This window comes from Asterias amurensis, chromosome 1 (assembly GCF_032118995.1).
Source record: "Asterias amurensis chromosome 1, ASM3211899v1".
Classification (NCBI taxonomy): domain Eukaryota; kingdom Metazoa; phylum Echinodermata; class Asteroidea; order Forcipulatida; family Asteriidae; genus Asterias; species Asterias amurensis.
The window spans coordinates 36,713,559-36,734,795 of NC_092648.1; the positions used below are offsets into that span (position 1 = coordinate 36,713,559).

A 21,237-nucleotide genomic window follows, 5' to 3' on the forward strand; every position below is an offset into this window, starting at 1 on the left:
TTTTATAAACACGAGTTTCGTGTCGTCATTGTCCTTGGTTTCATGTGATTTCAAGTAGCATCAAAAGGTGTTTTTTTTTTCAAAAACAAAGTTGAGTGTTTCTGTTTTGGATCGGAAGGTAAAGTTAACACCTACATGTTTTACAACACGAACTGTTTGATAGCTAGGCCTAAAGTGGTGCATTTTGTAAAATTCACTTAACATTTATCTCTGTCTACGAATCGAACAAATTATTAAATAGATCTGCAAGACATCTGAATGTGTTCATACACCAAAATCATAACAGCAAACTTACATTTTGTTAAATATTTCTTTTTATTTGAAACCAGTGAGTAAAACTAATAAACAAAATAAAAATATTGAACTCGTGCTAAGGATTCTGGTCCAAAGGGGTCTAAATAGGCTTTTGTTTGACAACGCTTCTGAAGAAGTTTTTTTTCGATACATAATTATCTCATTCGACACGGAGAGAAGCTTCATGAATGACACAATCTAAAAAAAAAATTACATTAACAGGAGGGAACCTCCCCCGCCCCCGAGCGCTCTTCGACAAGAGGGTGCCCCCCCCCCCCCAGCGCTTGATGACAAAAGGGACCCCCCCCCCTCCCTTAATATGGCGAACCGTGTAAATTTTGTACTCTGGTGACTTGATTGATGACTAAGTCACCAGCTTGTATAGCTTACAAACTGGTGTATAGCTTGTGAGCTATACACCAGATGAGCATTCAGTCTGTTATTCCTCGGTCACCGGTGACTGATTTCACACTATAGGCTCGAGTTGAAAAGGCAATAGTGGTTGTACCATATCGTGTTGGAATAGCACATTTTGATTGACTATGATTCAGGGAAACATGAAAAGGTGGGAGGAGCAGGCTGGGAGGGGGTGGATGAATGAGAACTGGCCGTTTTCCGCCAGAGTTACTGTTCAATGCAGTGAATTAAGATTAAGGCTGAAATTTAAGTATTGCAAACAGTTTCAATAGAGGGCGATGTGTTCCGGAGCCGTCAGTCCCGACGTTATTCCAACTATTTTCTCAAGAAGTACCATCTTTTAGGAACTTTGGACAGTAAACGTCTTTTCCATGAAGCTCGTAATCGCTGCAAGAGAGTTTTGGACTATGCTAAGAAGCAGTATATGCGGACTCACTTGCATGTTCCATTTCAACACAGCGGCTTGGTTTGAGGGATTTTTGGCGGATTGCGAATAGTGTTCTGAACCGCAATAAATCCTCCATTTCTCATTTCTTTCATGGACCCGAAGTTCTTACTTCTCCGCTCGATAAGGCAAACCTCTTTGCTGACCATTTTGTTTCCAACTCTACTCTCAATGATGAGGGACATCCACTCCCTGCCTTTCCATCCCGTACACCCTCTGAGGTTCCTAATCCTCTCATCACTCCCAAGAAGGTTGCTCGGACTATTCATACCTTGGATGCCTCCAAGGCGACTGGCCCTGATGGAATCCCTGTAATTGTTTTGAAAATGTGCTCTCCAGAAATTTCTCCTGTTCTTGCCAAGCTTTTCAATCTGTGCTTGGCCTGCTCTGTGTTCCCGTCATCTTGGAAAGTGGCATCTGTTGTCTTCAAGGGTGCCGGTGCGCGTTCAGATTCTGCTAATTACCGTCCTATCAGTCTCCTTCCCTTAATAAGTAAGATCTTTGAGCGCTTTGTCAATCAACAGCTCCTTTGATCTTTTGAGGACAACGGCCTTCTAAATGACTGCCAGTATGTATGGATTTCGCCATTCCCGCTCTACCGGTGATCTGCTGTCTGTTATTACCAACCATTTAAATATGGCCTTAGACCGCAGGGGTGAGGCTCGTGTTGTATAGCTTTATACATCTCAAAGGCCTTCGACAAAGTTTGGCATATTATGGCCTGCTCCACAAGCTCCATTCATAATTATGGTGTGTCAGAAAAATGTTAGCTATAATATCTGCCTTTCTTTCCAACCGCAAGTTGAAGGTTGTGCTTGAGGGTCAATCTTCTCCTACTCGCTCTTTCAATTCAGGTGTTCCCCAGGGTTCGATCCTTGGTCCTTCTCTCTTTCTTGTGTACATAAACGATTTACCTGATGTAATCTTGTCTCAGCTAGCCATGTATGCTGATGATTCAACCCTCTACTGTGTTGCCTCAGACTCTTCTAGCACTTCTCGTGGTGGGGTGGGTGCATCACTCAATAAAGATTTAGAGAATGCACTGAAGGGGGGAAACAACTGGCTGGTAACCTTCAATTCCAAGAAAACTAAACTACTGTCCCTTTCTCGCTCTAAAGATGTGAATCCTTCTGGATAACGAAAAAAAGACCAGTCTAGGCTAGGGATAGCCTGAACATCTGGTGTCACACTTCCTGGCACGCGAACCCTTATGGATAACGAAAGAGGACCAGTCTACGCTAGGGCTATGACTAAACATCTGATGTCACACTTCCTGGCACATTGTGAATCCTTATGGATAACGAAAGAGGACCAGTCTAGGATAGGGCTAGCCTGAACTTCTGGTGTCACACTTCCTGGCATGTGAATCCTTATGGATAACGAAAGAGGACCAGTCTAGGCGCTAGGGCTAGCCTGAACATCTCAGTGTCACACTTCCTTATAAGGGAATGCTGTGCGCGTCGCGCGTGATGTGGCACACCTCTTTTCCCTCTTTCAATTTAATCACATAATCTCACTTTTAATCATAATTCAATTTCATACAGCATAGCATAAGGAACACGACGTTAGATCACTTGTGTCAGTTTTTGCCTTACATAGCGCCCTCTCATGGAAAATAGTTCAAAATAGACGGAACAATCTAATTGGTCCGAATCACAGAAGACTTCCAAAATGTACTAAAATTTGTTTAACTGTTGTATTAAACATTCAAAGCATACAATCACTTTATTTTCACGTGAAATATCCCCGCATTTTTGCTACTGAACAACCTGTTATATGCTAATTCAAAAGAGGGCGCTGTCACTCACCACACAAGTCGCTCGTCGTCCCACCCAAACAGTGGCTGCAAGAAAACGGCTGAGACCAAACCACCGCCCTAACTAACTATAGTTAGGGGAACAAGGGGCAAAATGTTTCTAGAGGAACTCTTCTAGTGGCCAAGTTTCAATTTGTTTAGTCAAACAAACTCGGTTTATTGTGTTTTTGAGTTGTGTTAGTTATGTTGTGCAAATGTTGAGATACACCAAGGGAGAAGACTGGTCTTTGACACTTATACCAAAGGTGTCCAGTGTCTTTAAAGCAAAACTCATGGAACATCACAAGGCAGCTAGGTTGCGACAAATCGGCCACCATTCACATATTCTGAGGGTAAAATAATCTATTGCTAGAAGATGGTTTTGAGAAAGACCATTGCAAGTTGAGATCCAAGCCTTATTGTTAATTTAAATAATTACTAATTTAAATAATTGTAAATTAATTTAAAATAAATATTTACAATCATTTTGACCAATTATGATGCAATGATCCCCTGGGAAAAAAAGAACACATTATAACATATTTTATATTTTGAGGCCTTTAGTAAAAAGGAATGCAAACTAATTGCAATAACACTTATTATGCAAATTAATTTCATAACTCACCATGACCTTCAATTAAAACAATATATTATACGAGTAAAATACAACACAGTTATTTCTGCTCTGCGCTCTGAATTCATACAATTAATAAGCTTTATTTTAATCGGAATGTAATTATATATTTTTTAACTTTAGCTACCATGAGGTGAAAAACCTATCACTGTTACGTGAAACTATAGGCCTATACCTATCTAAAGAGTACAGACAGTTTCCCACTTTAAAGGTTTTGGTTCTAATCCCACGGTCTACAATTCATGGAAACTGCTGGCGATAATGATGTTTCATACACAATCAATGGAAACCAACACCTCCCACCCATTGCAAAGTTCGATTTGAGGACACACCCATATCAGTCATCAACAAACACAACGTACACGTTGAACTTCCTTTATTCATCGTACAGTTCGTGTGAAGCAGATTCCTAAACTTCACTTCAGGCTTGTCGTACTTTCAGGTGATTCGTTTGATACAATAAGGGCATCAAACAAAAACCAGGCTGTAAATTTGACACCAGAATGTCTTTTAAGATATGATTTTTTAAGTTTTTAGTTCTGTCATTTACGTTTTTTAACGATCAAAATGTGTGCACAATAGCTACTGCGACTTGTTAGCGAGTTTATTATTTTCCTACCTGTTGTAACCAACTACTCGTTAATAATCCTTACCTACGACACACGCACTCAGCTACCGTTTGCATGATGGCGTCCGAGGGGGTTTTACCGTTTGCTAACAAGACCAAACCAAAACATCGCACATTAGGCTGGTTAACAATCCGAAGATCTCGTAAGAATAAGTACAATTTGCAAGATGCAAGCCCTAATTGTTATCTACATCCTGATGATGGGCCACTTGCCAATGGTGTCGTCGACGAAGATGATATTCCGAAGTTGGTTGAACGACTACACGTAAGTCAATGACATGGACATTTATGCACTGTAGACTAGAGTGTGTTAAAATCCAAATGCTATTTCTAACTATGCTAACGCAAACATTTATTTTCAACATAGTACACTTGTGGAAGTTCAATTACCGTTTTGTTTAACTGCAAATCATTGACTTTGTATCTTTTATGATGTATAATGATACATCATACAGCCCTTTACTTACCACCAATCATCCAATGTTAAGCAACTGTAAGTTTTTTTTTTTTTTGTATGGTTTTTCAAATCCGTAGCTCAGATTTGCCCCGCTTGAGACAGTCCAGCGTAGTGCGTGGCACCTTCTGATGGGTTACTTAAACTTTGAAGTCGTGCCCTTTGTTTACACGCTAGTGTAGTAGGACTAACATCAATCATCATATAACCTTAACATTAAAAGTCAGGTATAACATTTTATCACAGCCCAAAGGGCGTTTCTTGAAGAGCAATTCTGACATTATTACCCCCCGGTTACTGGGCCATAGGCCTATTTATTTAATTCCTTTAAACCATCTCAGCTCCCTGAGTGAGGAGTATACAGTCTGTGCTGCCAAATACGTCGTAGTGCACTAAGCTAATCATTCACACAAACCATCCTGCCCTCACAGGTACACATTTTACCCCTGGGTGAAGATAAGCTTGTGGTTTCAAGTCTTGCCCAAGGATGTCACAACCCGGATTCGAACCCACATCCAGATGACCCACAATGTCACTTCCAGAACTCAGTTCGAGTCTGTTGCTCTTATCCACTCGGCCATGACACCCCAGTAATTTTCTAAAACATCACAACATTTTTATTTTTTTAAATGTTCAGAATTGTTTTACTGCACGGGTTTTAAATACAAAGTGATTCACTTGACCCAAACAATCAATTGTTTTGCCACTTTATCGCAAGGAAAAGCGCTCCGCTCTCACATTTTGTATGAGATATGAACTTTGCCTAAGGGTTCATAAACATAGGGTTCTTTTCTAGGCCTACTCATTTGACTTGTTTTAAAAAAGAACAAGTTGAAATCTTGACGAAGAATGCTCAGTGGGAATGCACTGAATTTTATTACAATGTAAGTACACAGACCGGTCTGTATTGTTTGGTACACTTCCAAAGCCAATATTGGACTAACTCTATCATGCTTACAGTAGGATACTTACAGTGTAAACAATCTTTCTTAAGTAAGCATTCAATTCCATCATTAACAATGACTTCTTGGGTTTGATGTTTGCAAAGCAGCGTAGGATGCCCTGATGCTAAACTGAGATAACAAAAATTATGTACTCGTTTTCAAACCAATTGGCATAAATCATCAAAGGCTAGGTAACACTGGTGTCTCAGTTGTCTCGGCTTCAGACTGATCGGCTTGGGCACCGGCTCCGGCTTAGGCTCTGCACGCTGCATTCGCAGTGGAAACACAGGGAGCACCGCAAATGCATGCTGTGATTCGAAGATCAGCAGACGGAGCCTGGACCCAATTTCATATCTGCTTTAATAGTGAAAAAAGTAGCTAAGCACAACAAAATGATGCTTACTACAATAAGGTGACCAGCCAAACTTCCATGTCACTTGTACAATTTGTGACCGGTATCCAACTTATTTTTGCTTTGCAGAAACATTTCAAAGCGCAATTCTCTGCAGCTCTATGAAATAGGCTACAAGCCGAGAGGCCCCTGTTCTTCTCCATTGGTAAAAGTCTATCTCATCAGAATAACACTATGGTCATTGGTCCAGTGGTCATTTTACCCCTGGAGGTTACTGACTGGTCAATAGTTCAGGCCCTTGAGGTTACCAGCCAATGGAGTTGACTCTGGCAAGTGGCCCAGTGGGGTTATCATTTAACCTCTGCAGGGGTTACGGGCCAATGTTTCATTCTGGCCAGTTGTCCAGTACGTATTCCAAGCCCCACCACTGTAATCATACTGTGTATCAGTGAACAAGTTCACTGTAAAAGGGAAACATACCATTTAGCCTAGTTATCTGTTTACCTGAAAACCATTACTAGGCCCTTATAATACACTTTGCAGTCTTTAAAATTCAAAATCCCATGGTTTAAACTGAATTACTAGTTTTATCATGGAGCTATAGCTCCATGGTTTTATATTGCTTGACTTGCACTCATATTGAATGCCCTTGTGAATGGATTCTGTGAAATGAGGGCAGGTGTAGTTGTCATGCATAAAAACCTAATACTTTTCCAAAGTTATTTCAATGACAAAAGAGTCCGATCTCCTGGTCAGGTTCAATGCCTACAATCTGAACCTGTAAAGTACAAAAGACATGCACTTTTAATTCTATAGACCATAAACCTTATTATTAGGCTATTCGCTAAGGTCACTGTTGAACAGTTGCAGTGTATTATACTAGCTACAACCAGGTTTATGCAGGGGTTGAAATTACCACTAGCCTGCTAGCCGGGGACTACCAGCGGCGGCGGGCTACTGGAAAAACAATGCAAAAATCAACATCACAAACAATGATGACCTGTGCTTGTGGTATTGTAAAATTAAATACCTTGTGTTGTGGCTCAAGACGAATGTGTTTTTTCAGGCTACCAAAGTCTCACCTGGGCTACTAAGACTTATGGGTTTCTAGCCGTGCTGACCATGAAAATACACTTGATGTCGACCCCTCCAAAACTAAGGGTATGATTAGACTGAACCTTCAAGGCAATGATGAAAATAAAAGATTAAAAAATCAGTCCAGGTTTTAATTTACCTCATTTTCCGATTTTGGTTCGTTTTTAAATGTTTTTCATCGCAGAGTATACTTTTTTTTTTACCATTTGGTTGTTTTTATCCAATATACAATAAATCATTTCATTTCAAAGGGCATACTAAATTTTTATTTTATATTGCCGAATAACATGTAGATTGAAATACACAATCTGAGAAACTTACCGCAACTTAAATTTCAGATTCAAATTTTGGGAAATATAACAACGGATCTTTTTCCATAACTGTCTTTGACATGAAAGCTGGAGTTGTTTGGGTTTGATTTGATTTTAGTTTGAAGTTTCTCTTTGATCTGTTCACTAAGGGCCCAAAGGCCAAAAACAGGCAACTAAACAAAAAAGCTGTATCTATTTCGGGACTCATAAAATCTCAGTGGTGCTCAACATTTTCAACAAGTATTTTTTGTTACTTAAAAACTTGTTTAATAGTTGTTAAAAGTTTGAATATTGATTAATCAAACATTCCCTCATCAAAATTCGAAGAGTGTTTAAAATGAGAAACTGACAATCAACTTCCTTTAGTTTGATTAGAAAATGTACTTTACAAAGTGCTTTACAGAAGACTTGATACAATTGCCTCCATGCCCCTGGTCATTGCCTTTGTGCCCTTAATATGCTCTGACAACAGAAAATTTCCTCACAGGGTGCCCTTTAGTTACCTATGAGAAAATGCGTTGATGCCCTTGTCCTTTCAAAACGAAGCATACAGGCCTGCGTATCTGTACTTGCAGAATTCTGTGTTCGCCTACACTGTAGGCTACAATCTACTCTCGTTCATTTGTTGTCCTTGCCATGACCTTCCAACCCTCATTTCTACACAAAATCACTTCACACATCAGCATACCAGATCTCTTCAGCACTGCATCAACAATGCACCACTTTTTTTTTTCTTTCTTTAATCTCTTTTAAAGCCACAATGAAGTAAAAGTAGGTCAAACGAAGCGTGAAAAATAACAACTTGTTGAAATGAGATCATGGCCTTCGAAGTGAAAAAAGGAATTGGCTACAAATTTGTTGGTTTAGAGCATGTTTACACTTAACAAGGTTATTTAATGAATATGTACATTTATTCATTATGACCATCCATAAAGAGCTCGGTTACTTTTTGCAGGACACAAAACAATGTCCACATACTTACATTAAACCATGGAGGTAGGATTCTACCTCCATGATTAAACTTACACGGTTTGAAGATAATGATGATAGAAAGCTTCCCTTAATATGTTATTTGCTGAAGTTTTTGAGAAATTGGTACAATATTGTCACAACAACTCTGGAGACAATTATTTAAGCATGAACATTGTACCAGTACTGGTATTTAAGCCACACTCCTAAAAAACATCGCTCTGTGATTTTCACTTTTTTTTTCTCAAAAACTTGACGACTAATGAAGCTGAAACTTCTATAGGTAAATTCATACCATAGCCAAAAACTTGATCTACAAAAGGTATCAAATCAAAACCCTTTAATAAACCAAATCTTAGTTTCAAATATTATTTTAATATGATAAGTTTATAATATGAAGAAAGTTTATGAAAATTAAGGTAGCTGGAATTTGCGAAGAAAGTTTCATGCCATTCAAAACTGGCTGGGGACAGCATTCTAATACAACAAGTTCTACACACATTGAATGGCTGTAAAGTGAAAGGGATAGCATTGAGGTATGCAGTGGAGTGATGAAGCCTTACAATAAAATGAACAAGCACAATACATGACATAGGTGGTTGCAATGGGATTTGTTTTCTTTTGTAACTACTCAAGGTTTAAATGTGTGACTCATTATCGTTCCAAGTTTACTGTTGCATGAAACTTTAATCGAAGCTGTACATATATGGACAGCCCTTCCAAGCCCTTCCATGGGAAAAAAACTTAACAATTTTGTTTGTTTTGTTTTTAAGTTCAACAAAATGATAAGCTGTTTTGCCTTAAAAGCAGGAAGAAAGTGTGAAAAGAGGCCAAGATAGGACATCTTATAATGATTCTCATGCATGCCTTTGAAATGTTGAAATGGGAAAAAACACCCTCATTTTACCCACAAGTAATAATAATAATAATAATAATAATAATAATAATAATAATAATAATAATAATAATAATAATAATAATAATAATAATAATAATAATAATGATAATGATAATGATAATGATAATGATAACGATAACGATAACGATAACGATAACGATAACGATAACGATAACGATAACGATAACGATAACGATAACGATAACGATAACGATAACGATAACGACAGCGACAGCGACAGCGACAGCGACAGCGACAGCGACAGCGACAGCGACAGCAACAGCAACAGCAATAATAATAATAATTTACTAGTAATTACTTTTACATACAAAATCTCAAATGGCTGTACAGTTTTTACATAAAAACATTAAGGTAAAAAGAGATTGATTTGAAGCAAAAAGTACAGCAAGATTGAATCATTGAACAATAAGATCTACACAAAAAAGGACAATTAGACAAGACAACAACACAACAATGACATAGCTGTGCTGCTGCCTCATCTTGCTGTCTAGTTCTGTGTCGGTCTTATGAGATGAAACAGCAAGACCATTACAATGATCTTAATGAAAAGCCAACTCCAAGAGGAGGGCGGAGGATAACCAGGGTCGGGGGGGGGGGGGGGGGCCTGGTAGTTTTGAATCAATGAGAAAGAAATCTAGGCTCAGAGTTTACATTGAACCCCAGGCTTGACGCCAGTGATTTGAGTGAAAATGTTTAGATTCTTATTCATTTAATCTTGGTCTTGTAGCAGATTTTCTGGCCCGGTAAAACTTTTAAGCTTCAGGGATTTGCGCCCCAAAATTAAGTCCTCCTGTAATTCTTTGCCTTAGAGTCGGTGTGAAAACAAAGAGCATGCCTGAGAAAACTGTTGTTGTCTTCTGTAATTTGACTGACCATTCAAAAACCTGCAGAGCGATTGACTTAAAGATTTTTTATCAAATTGACTGCCTGCATGTTTCATTACTAAGACACAATCAGAAAAAGTCAGAATTCCAGACAAAATTAAAATATTTATCAAAATGTGTAAATCAGACCACCTGTCATGCATGTGTGAAATTTTAGTGATGCAAATAGGCCTACTTCTGGAAGTCAACATTTGGCGTTTTCTCTTTTTGAGCAACCATTGCCTCAGATTATTTTCTTTTAACTCAATATATTTTTTTATTCAGTGGTTGACCAATATTTTGTGTTTTCTGTTTTTTATAGTTGATGGAAAATGAGCCAACTCATCTTGACCCTCAAATTGTCATCACCACTCAGAAACATCTCATCGATGCCTTGAGACGAGAAAACGGGGCGCTCCGTCTCCTGCGATATCAAGTAGACCTCTTGAGGAAAGAAAACACTGAGCTGAAGAAAGATGTAGACAAGTTGAAATCAAAGAAACTGAAAAATGGCCTCAAGATTGAGGAAAATGGTGAGGACCACAAAGTCCCAGAGACTAATGGGAAGGACACTGGGGCTACTCTGAGGAGGGAAGCTTCAGAGGAACATCTTGTCAGCTTAAGAATGGAGAATGAGAAGCTGAGAAAGAGCAACGATCAACTACAGAGCTGCTTGGAGGAGCACAAGAAAGCTGAACGCAAACAAAACGGCAGTAGGAATGGACTGACCAATGGGGAGACTCATAGGACTGAAACAACCAATGGGATGTCCAGTGAGGATGAGGTTGAGGACAGACAAAATGGAAGGCTGTCACCGAGAAGTAACGGAGTAGGAGAGGACAGAGTCGACGGGAAGACGTTAAGGACAACGTTGAAGAAAGGGAGTGATAATGGGGCGGGGACAAGCGGGACTAGCTTGGTATCAGGTAGGCATCAGTGATTTAACGCAAGCCTGGTTCATACTTCCTCTGAATGCAATATACGAAGTTTAACGTCACAGATTTGATGCGGATAATTCGCAATAGTTGAACTGAGTTGAACGTCACATGGCCGTTTTCGAAGCAAATGTTTCACAGGAACTGAGTTCAACTCCTGCGAAACATTTGCTTCGAAAACTGCCATGTGACGTCAAAATTTGCTTCGCATACGCCTTGACAGGGAATATGAACCAGGCTTAAAGCAGTAAACACCCAAGTGGCTGGGCTCACAGGGTTTAAGTTTTAAATGTTTTCTTCTTTTCCAACAGTCAATTGTCTCCGAAAGGTTGAGGGCTCCTTCCATGACTGTGATGAGATCTTGGAGCAGAGGCTGAAGTCACATATGGCTGCAAAGGGTGTTGACCTTGTCCTGAATGAGTGGAGCCCTGGTAGGGACCATCATATGGTGACACTGGTGCACTGCGTCGCATCCAACGATGCCACTAAGAATATTAAAAAAGCTCTGGACGGAGTCAGTAGTAAGTAGTAGCAGTGGATTGTTCTCATATCTTAGCATGTATTTTTCAATCATTTATTCTCCTATCTGGGTGGAATATTCAGTGAATCTTCACTTCTCCTGTTGGTTAGACTTGACTCAAGTCCGTTCTCCCTATAACGCCAACGTGGCACAGATATGGGGGTTGCAGGTGTGCCAGGAAATTCCGTCTGCCTATGAGAAGTAGTTTATACACCGTCAGCCATTTGGGGGGACAAAATCTCCTGCCACATCGGCCACGCCAAAGTTTTCTGGCGTTGGGTGGTTGGACTGTAAAAATAAAAGGACTCTCACAGGATTGGGGCTTGATTCCAGTCGGACTGATGGTCTGAGCTCTAAGCACAAAACAAATCACAAACAATTAAAAAAAAAACAGTTTAAAGGGTTTATGTTTAAATTTTTGTCTCAATGATCATGAGACGAATATTATTTTAGCATGTAAAAACGTATTTTCATGACATTGTTTTACTCATTTCTCAAAAACTACAGCACCTCAGCAATTTTAAGGTACGCTTTCTACTATCATTATCTTCAAACGGTGCAAGTTTAATGTAAATCTGTGGACATTGTGTTTTGTGTAACAAAAAGTATCCAAATCCTTTAAGTAATCTCAAATTACCGGCTATGGCTGCAGGTGTGGCTTGATAGGATGCAGCCAATACAGGTGCTCAGCATTTAATTTTCCCTGAGACCAGGGTCCAATTTCCTAAAACCTGAAAGCACAAAAACTTGCTATTACTAAAATATGTGTGCTTTCACTAAACAAGGCTTCAGGCCTGAAATCTTTTAATATTTGAGTGAGAAATGACCTTTTTCTCAAAAACTATGTTACCTCAGACATGTCAGAGAAAGTCTTTTCTCCCATTGTTTTATACTGTCAACCAAACAGGTTTTATGCTTAGAATTATTTTGACTTATTACCAACAGTGTCCAGTGCCTTTAAACATGGACAAAAGTAAGAGAATGAAAATAAAACCCACAGATGTTGATGACTTCTTCATTCTCTCATTCTGTTCTGTCGTTGTTGTACTTCAGGTGATGCAGAGATTGTACTGGTTGTCTTCCACACAGCAAGCCAAGATGCAAAGAGGAAAGATCCTGAAACAGAGTCTCTTAGCCTTCCTGAACTCTCCAATGCCTGCCTAGTGGTAGACGTCTTCTTCAGTAAGAAGGACAGTCTGTATCGATGTAATCAGAACAACAAAGCCATGTCTCGACTCTTACACCTTTTTGAGATGATTTGTTGAGGTATGTGTTGTAGCTTGCCAAACATCATTTTCACAGAGCTTGGGAAAGTACTGAGTATACAGTGCTAGCACTAATTGGTGTGTTAGGGTAAAACCAAAATGAATACATTACAGCTGTTCGGTTGGTTCACCAAATGCTAACAATAGAGTTCACCAAATGCTAACAAATGGGCGGTTACCTGTTACTATCACATGGTGGTTGGAGTTGTTTACAGATACATGCGAATCATCAGTTTGTAGGTTTGTTGCTCATTGTATGTTTGTGTGCAATATGTGCACAGCAGCACAGACACCTTTGTTTTTTTCTTGCTGTTTTGAGGGTTGTTTGCTGTATTATGATACTTGTTTTATTCTCATCCAAATATGTGTAGATGTCACTTACATATTGTTTGTGTTAGTTTTCACTCCTACCCTAGGAGCTTCATCAGACTGGTAACCATTTCTGAAGCTCAGTTTGTTGGTAATTGTAGAGGACATGACAGGCGCTGTTTGAAAAACATTTCTGGAGCTTGTATTTCCTGTCTTTTTTGTTGGAAGGTACTCCCCCCTCCACCCCCCCCCCCCCCCCCCTGGGGTAATCGTTTGCAATTCGAGTGCTGCAAAAAAACTGTAAATAATTCAGAAACAAATTTTTTAAACTTTTATTTAATTTCAGTTGCATAGCATGTAAACAGCGACAATGAAATAAATATGGGTTGGAAAGTTGACCACCATCTTGAAATCAGTATAATAACATAATCATCAACAAATAAAGGTTTGAAAATGGCCTTGGTGCCCTTTCAGTTGGCCTTGGTGCCCCTTTCTTTTTTAGAGCTTTTGAGGCCAAGTGGCCTTGCCCCCTCTGAAGCTAAAGGTTGAGGCCTGATGGCCTCCTTGGTATTTTTGGAATGGATCATTAAAATCTCTTTTACATGTAATTTAAGAGTAAAAATGTCATCTTTTCTTTCTTTCTTTCTTTTGTTCCAGTTGTTTGTCAGAACCCAAACGGGCAGTTGGTAAGCGTTGAGGCTGGGGGAACCAATTTACACACTGAGATATGCATCATAACTGATGATCAAAGTGAATATTCAACAACTATGGATTACTCTTGGAGTATTCTGCAATGGCGTGTTCAGCAGTATGCTGACCATGGAGTATTCTGCAGTGTGCTGATATGGCCATGGAGTATTCTGCAGTATGCTGATGGAGTATTCTGCAGTATGCTGATGTACCGTGGAGTATTCTGCAGTTTGCTGATGTACCGTGGAGTATTCTGCAGTATGCTGATGTACCGTGGAGTATTCTGCAGTATGCTGATGTACCGTGGAGTATTCTGCAGTATGCTGATGTACCGTGGAGTATTCTGCAGTATGCTGATGTACCGTGGAGTATTCTGCAGTATGCTATACCATGGAGTATTCTGCAGTATGCTGATGGAGTATTCTGCAGTATGCTGATGGAGTATTCTGCAGTATGCTGATGGAGTATTCTGCAGTATGCTATACCATGGAGTATTCTGCAGTATACTGATATACCATGAAGTATTCTGCAGTAAGAGGCTGATGAAAATGCTTCAAAATGCTCAAAAGTACTGAATTATTTTTAACTAAACTTTTAATTTTGTTTTATATATATATCATACTTTTACGGTTCAACAAAAACGTACTTATTACATATTCTTTTTAATGCAAATTTAATTTGTTGTTATTATTGATATCATTGGTCCAAGAAGACTGATATTTCCAACACTTTTTATTTCATTCAGTGAATTATATTATAAGTTTTCGTTTTTTTATATATTTGTTATATCTTGTGGAAGGAGGGAGATCTCAGAAAAATACTCACACACAAAGTGAGATGGGAGTTTAAGAAGGTCACACACTCGTATCTTAAAATTGTTTAAATGCATGTACACACAAAATCAAACCAGAGTTGTGAGGTCAATATTCGATTCCTATTCGCAGGAAATTTTAGCCAGGCTTGAGTGAACGCCCTTTGATTAAAAGTTACCTGGCATGTGACAAGTACCAATTGGGTTAGGCTGGTACGTCTGATGTCACTGCCAGCATCCATGACTAGTATTCAATCACTGAAATCTGCATTTAAATTCAATGTGAAAACTTTGTTTAAAACTAAAAAATTATGAAGAAAAACAATTATGGGAGAACATAGCAACACAGCAACTCAGCAAAGGAACGGGTACAAATGCCAAGGGAAGTGTTTGCTTTATACTCATTCCTACTTAGCAATCCTCATTGTGCTAAGCTCTGCTACTGCTGCATGTTAATAGAGTTGGTGTAATTTGGGGGGGGGGGTTTTGGTCCATCCTCTTGGTGTGCAAAAAAATGCTTTACTTCTGAAATATGCTGATAAATTTGTAAATATTAAGCAACAAATGCACTCTGTGTCATATTCAGTATTTGAAATTGATTTTATACTATCTACTATGTTCCAAGGCCGTGTCCGAAAAGGCAACTTTGACTACAGCTATGGCTAGATCGCACTCAGTCCAACTATTATTCGCTGCAAATTTGTGACTTCAAAATTTTTATTGCATGAACGGGCTTTGGGCTGCAGGCATAAGGCTGCGCAGCAGGCGACTACAAGTTTCTTGCAGTTACTTTGATCTTGGGCAAGTGTTACGAATAGGTCGTGGAGAGCTGCTTCAGTAGAAAATATACTGCTTGATAGTTTCCTGCTTAGCAGAAATAAGTAGGATAGCAGTCACAAAATGTGACATGGTATTTTGGCTGATATCCCTGTTCTGATAAGCATACTTTTGATGTACTTGGCTACTTTTTGTGCTTAAGAAGCTCTTTAAAATTGAGCCCTAATCACAGCATGCCTTCCCATCTCCAAGCAGCCATCCAATGTCATGTCAGAAATGATGTGCGTTGCCTTCCAGCAGCCGATTTCACAAAACTTTACGCAACTGCGTAGGTCCACTTGCGCAACGTGTATGGCGCAAGTTGTCCTTCAATAAGGTTGCTTATGAATGAAAGGTATACAGGTACATCATGTTGAGTTGGAGTCTGTGTCCAAGGAACTTTGAGATGCTGAGTTCCTATAAAAGCTCCAAATGCTCCACAATAGGTCACAATAACACTTATTTCTGCGTTTGTTTGAGGGTTTAAGTATTATTTTTTTGCTTTTAATTGTATACTTCTAATAATATGGTTACTATGCTGGTTAGGGAATTGTGTCTTTAACTAGAATGAAAACAACCTAAACTTTACACGGAAACCAGGTCAAAAAGTAAAATAACATTTGTTTTGCATAACGGACTTCGGACTTCATATTAATTTGTATCTGTGACTGCCATGGTTGTGTTGTCTGATCATCTACAAATCAGAGTGGATTTGTCGAACTTGTAGTGATTTTAGCATACTTGTTTCTATTTGATTAAAATAAAACTTATGCTTGGAGCCCTCCAAATAGTGAACTAATTTATATCGAAACGTCCTATATTTCCTTCCTCAATGAAACGTCCAAATGTGTTGGCTCTGATGGGTAAACCTAGTGTTATTCGGGCAAGCTGTTTTGAAACCTACATGAAAAGTAATAGTTATAGGGTATGAATTAACCATTTTGATTCTCATTGCACAAAACAAAAACAACAAGGCTGAAAGAGAGGTAGAGTCCAAATTAGTGGCTATACGTATATCAGCTTGATAGGACATCCATAACCACACCCTTAGCAACAGTGCAGCCCTAGCCACGTCATCACCTACCTCCATGGTTAAAGTATAAGGTGACCATATCAACACCCTTAGCAACAGTATCTCTAGCCATAGCCACACGGCTACGTCTATTGCTTGATCGCTGATTCGTCATGTGTTAAAGTATAGGATTTCATTAGCAACACCTGCCCCAGCAGTAGTCCTCTATAGCTATAGACGTAGCCACTAACTCGGATACAGCCCGATTTACAAAAAATAGATTGTAGTCGGGTACTCCCGTTAATAGTCACACAAGTACTAATCAAGTTCGCAGTAAATCAAATCCTGTCTAAGGGAACTAGACAAGTAGATTTCAAACTTATGGACCGATTACATATACACTGGTAAACTTGTTTATTTCTATTTGTAAATGTATATTGGCATATAGTATTCTATCAATTCAAAATAGTTTTCATTTTTTATTATAATTTTATAGCTTCTTTTAGTTATTTCTTAATGTAAAATAGATTAAAATAATGTGAACTTAATATTATAATAACCATTTTCATAGAGTTTGTATAATTAATATTGTAATTTGTGTTTGCACAAACTTACAGTCACATTAAGAGTCAACGCAGAGTCAGTACATTTAGAATTTTTTTGAAAAAAAAGTATTTTATTTACTGTATTTTATTTACTGTCCCTTGCTAAAATTTTATAGCAATGCTTACTGTGTAATTCTGCGCTTATTGTCACCATTCTTTGCTTGCAGGAAGCATCAAATTTTTGCGCTAGCTGTGTAAGCAAAAAAATAGGCCGAAGTACACAGTTGCTCACAAGCATGGATTTTCTTTTTCTTTTTTTCCCGCTTACAGATAAGCAGAACCATGAACTTTAGTTCGTATAGTGTGAAATTTGTAATAACCAATAATCATTTTCTCAATTTGTTTATCTATCGGTAAGCTCCTTTAGAGTCGAGTTAAGTGAGTTGTCGGGCTGTGAAGTACATGTTTGTATCGTGGTACGGGGTGGTTGGGTTGGCTTAGGTTTCTTTCTGCGCCTTCCACCTCTAGGACCCTGGTTCGAATCACGCCATGGACACTATATGTAGATTGGGTTTTCAGTCCCTACCGGTTTGCTTTGTTTCAACCTGAAATAATTCCCTGGGGTTTTCATCCAACATTAAAATCGGAACTCGTAGGCTTCACAACCAGAATTTATAAAGAAATATTTTTGATCATACCTTGAAACAAAACTGTTAATTTATGATAAACAATCACAAAACAACTGTACTATTTTATTAATTTGTTTATATTGAGGGTTATTTTTTATAAACTTGACAGGGGCCTCATTACCGATTGTCATTTAGGAAAGAAGTACTGCCAATTGTTATTTCTATTTGCCAAACTAAAAACAGTATACTCAGGTAAAAACAACTTCCAAAATGAAAAGGTTATTCATCAGTGTTTCCTTCAAACTTTTACATTGTCATGTAAAAGTTGTTTTTTATTTGTTTAATATGTATATGAATCTTAAAGTGGGACTAAAATAAAGTACGCTTCTAAAAATCAAATGATGTGATTATCTTAAAAATATCTTTACATTATAGGAAATATCTTAAGATAAAAATATTATCTTTAGAACTAATGTAGACTTATAAGACTTCAACTGCCATTATATGTTTTGATTAAGTAATTTCCTCTAAATAAAAAGGTTTCAGTGAAGGCAACAGGATAAAAAAGATTATTAAATTTTTACGTACAAAGTTGTGTGTATTATAACTATAATAATAATAACATTTTGTTTTTTAAACAACTATCATAATACGATATGTACAGCCGACCCCTGTTGATTGGGCACAACACATTATAAATATACATATTGGGCAAATGTGTTTTGACTGGTTAAACAAAAAACTGCTCCCATGGCACTTCTTCCACTATTTATATTTTAAGATTTATCGAGTCATTTGTTCTACTTCAAAATCAAAAAGAAAAATCTGTATGATAACAAATGCCCTGCCTTATTTACAGCAAATGCAGAATAGTACCGTTGATATGCAAACAATAATTTGTATTTACAAGAAATTAACAATAGACTTTAATCTTTAGAAAAAAATATTTAAACATTAAGTAACTAACCAGATGGGAAACTGATATGTACATAAGTTGTTGAAAAGATTTTGGGTTTGAACAATGACAAATCTACTAGAGCGGGATTTGAACAAACAACCTCCGGATACACGCATCAGTTTTCAATGTGAAAACTTTGTTTAAAACTAAAAAATTATGAAGAAAAACAATTATGGGAGAACATAGCAACACAGCAACTCAGCAAAGGAACGGGTACAAATGCCAAGGGAAGTGTTTGCTTTATACTCATTCCTACTTAGCAATCCTCATTGTGCTAAGCTCTGCTACTGCTGCATGTTAATAGAGTTGGTGTAATTTGGGGGGTTTTGGTCCATCCTCTTGGTGTGCAACAAAAATGCTTTACTTCTGAAATATGCTGATAAATTTGTAAATATTAAGCAACAAATGCACTCTGTGCCATATTCAGTATTTAAAATTGATTTTATACTATCTACTATGTTCCAAGGCCGTGTCCGAAAAGGCAACTTTGACTACAGCTATGGCTAGATCGCACTCAGTCCAACTATTATTCGCTGCAAATTTGTGACTTCAAAATGTTTATTGCATGAACGGGCTTTGGGCTGCAGGCATAAGGCTGCGCAGCAGGCGACTACAAGTTTCTTGCAGTTACTTTGATCTTGGGCAAGTGTTACGAATAGGTCGTGGAGAGCTGCTTCAGTAGAAAATACTGCTTGATAGTTTCCTGCTTAGCAGGATAGCAGTCACAAAATGTGACATGGTATTTTGGCTGATATCCCTGTTTTGATAAGCATACTTTTGATGTACTTGGCTACTTTTTGTGCTTAAGAAGCTCTTTAAAATTGAGCCCTAATCACAGCATGCCTTCCCATCTCCAAGCAGCCATCCAATGTCATGTCAGAAATGATGTGCGTTGCCTTCCAGCAGCCGATTTCACAAAACTTCACGCAACTGCGTAAGTCCACTTGCGCAACGTGTATGGCGCAAGTTGTCCTTCAATAAGGTTGCTTAATGAATGAAAGGTATACAGGTACATCATGTTGAGTTGGAGTCTGTGTCCAAGGAACTTTGAGTTGCTGAGTTCCTATACAAGCTCCAAATGCTCCACAATAGGTCACAATAACACTTATTTCTGCGTTTGTTTGAGGGTTTAAATATTATTTTTTTGCTTTTAATTGTATACTTCTAATAATATGGTTACTATGCTGGTTAGGGAATTGTGTCTTTAACTAGAATGAAAACAACCTAAACTTTACACGGAAACCAGGTCAAAAAGTAAAATAACATTTGTTTTGCATAACGGACTTCGGACTTCATATTAATTTGTATCTGTGACTGCCATGGTTGTGTTGTCTGATCATCTACAAATCAGAGTGGATTTGTCGAACTTGTAGTGATTTTAGCATACTTGTTTCTATTTGATTAAAATAAAACTTATGCTTGGAAGCCAAAAACCCTTGGAGCCCTCCAAATAGTGAACTAATTTATATCGAAACGTCCTATATTTCCTTCCTCAATGAAACGTCCAAATGTGTTGGCTCTGATAGGTAAATCTAGTGTTATTCGGGCAAGCTGTTTTGAAACATACATGAAAAGTAATAGTTATAGGGTATGAATTAACCATTTTGATTCTCATTGCACAAAACAAAAACAACAAGGCTGAAAGAGAGGTAGTGTCAAAATTATTGGCTACGTATATAAGCTTGATAGGACATCCATAACCACACCCTTAGCAACAGTGCAGCCCTAGCCACGTCATCACCTACCTCCATGGTTAAAGTATAAGGTGACCATATCAACACCCTTAGCAACAGTATCTCTAGCCATAGCCACATGGCTACGTCTATTGCTTGATCGCTGATTCGTCATGTGTTAAAGTATAGGATTTCATTAGCAACACCTGCCCCAGCAGTAGTCCTCTATAGCTGTAGACGTAGCCACCAATTTGGATACAGCCCGATTTACAAAAAATAGATTGTAGTCGGGTACTCCCGTTAATAGTCACACAAGTACTAATCAAGTTCGCAGTAAATCAAATCCTGTCTAAGGGAACTAGACAAGTAGATTTCAAACTTATGGACCGATTACATATACACTGGTAAACTTGTTTATTTCTATTTGTAAATGTATATTGGCATATAGTATTCTATCAATTCAAAATAGTTTTCATTTTTTATTATAATTTTATAGCTTCTTTTAGTTATTTCTTAATGTAAAATAGATTAAAATAATGTGAACTTAATATTATAATAACCATTTTCATAGAGTTTGTATAATTAATATTGTAATTTGTGTTTGCACAAACTTACAGTCACATTAAGAGTCAACGCAGAGTCAGTACATTTAGAATTTTTTTGAAAAAAAGTATTTTATTTACTGTATTTTATTTACTGTCCCTTGCTAAAATTTTATAGCAATGCTTACTGTGTAATTCTGCGCTTATTGTCACCATTCTTTGCTTGCAGGAAGCATCAAATTTTTGCGCTAGCTGTGTAAGCAAAAAAATAGGCCGAAGTACACAGTTGCTCACAAGCATGGATTTTCTTTTTCTTTTTTTCCCGCTTACAGATAAGCAGAACCATGAACTTTAGTTCGTATGGTGTGAAATTTGTAATAACCAATAATCATTTTCTCAATTTGTTTATCTA

The 21,237-nt window shown here is 38.0% G+C and overlaps 1 protein-coding gene across 2 annotated transcripts; it reads left to right on the plus strand.

Moving 5' to 3' along the window:
* The first annotated feature begins 4,263 nt into the window (after positions 1-4,263).
* LOC139938703 (uncharacterized) lies at positions 4,264-14,025 on the plus strand. Of its 2 annotated transcripts, none has more exons than XM_071934329.1 (5): positions 4,264-4,478; positions 10,443-11,046; positions 11,367-11,576; positions 12,629-12,841; positions 13,818-14,025. In XM_071934329.1, exons 1-4 carry the CDS (start codon positions 4,269-4,271, stop codon positions 12,838-12,840), a joined length of 1,236 nt encoding a protein of 411 aa, XP_071790430.1. In that variant the 5' UTR covers positions 4,264-4,268; the 3' UTR covers position 12,841; positions 13,818-14,025. The 2 variants fall into 2 exon arrangements, with proteins under 2 accessions (XP_071790430.1, XP_071790424.1); XM_071934323.1 differs by having other exon boundaries at positions 13,807-14,024.
* The last annotated feature ends 7,212 nt before the right edge of the window (positions 14,026-21,237 follow it).

What these genes read in the sequence shown, in the direction of transcription:
- LOC139938703 (XM_071934329.1), top strand. Translation starts at nt 4,269, where the DNA reads ATGATGGCGTCCGAGGGGGTTTTACCGTTTGCTAACAAGACCAAACCA. An exon ending in AGTTGGTTGAACGACTACAC is followed by an intron (nt 4,479 to 10,442) that starts GTAAGTCAATGA and finishes TGTTTTTTATAG; the next exon opens with TTGATGGAAAATGAGCCAAC. An exon ending in AGCTCTGGACGGAGTCAGTA is followed by an intron (nt 11,577 to 12,628) that starts GTAAGTAGTAGC and finishes GTTGTACTTCAG; the next exon opens with GTGATGCAGAGATTGTACTG.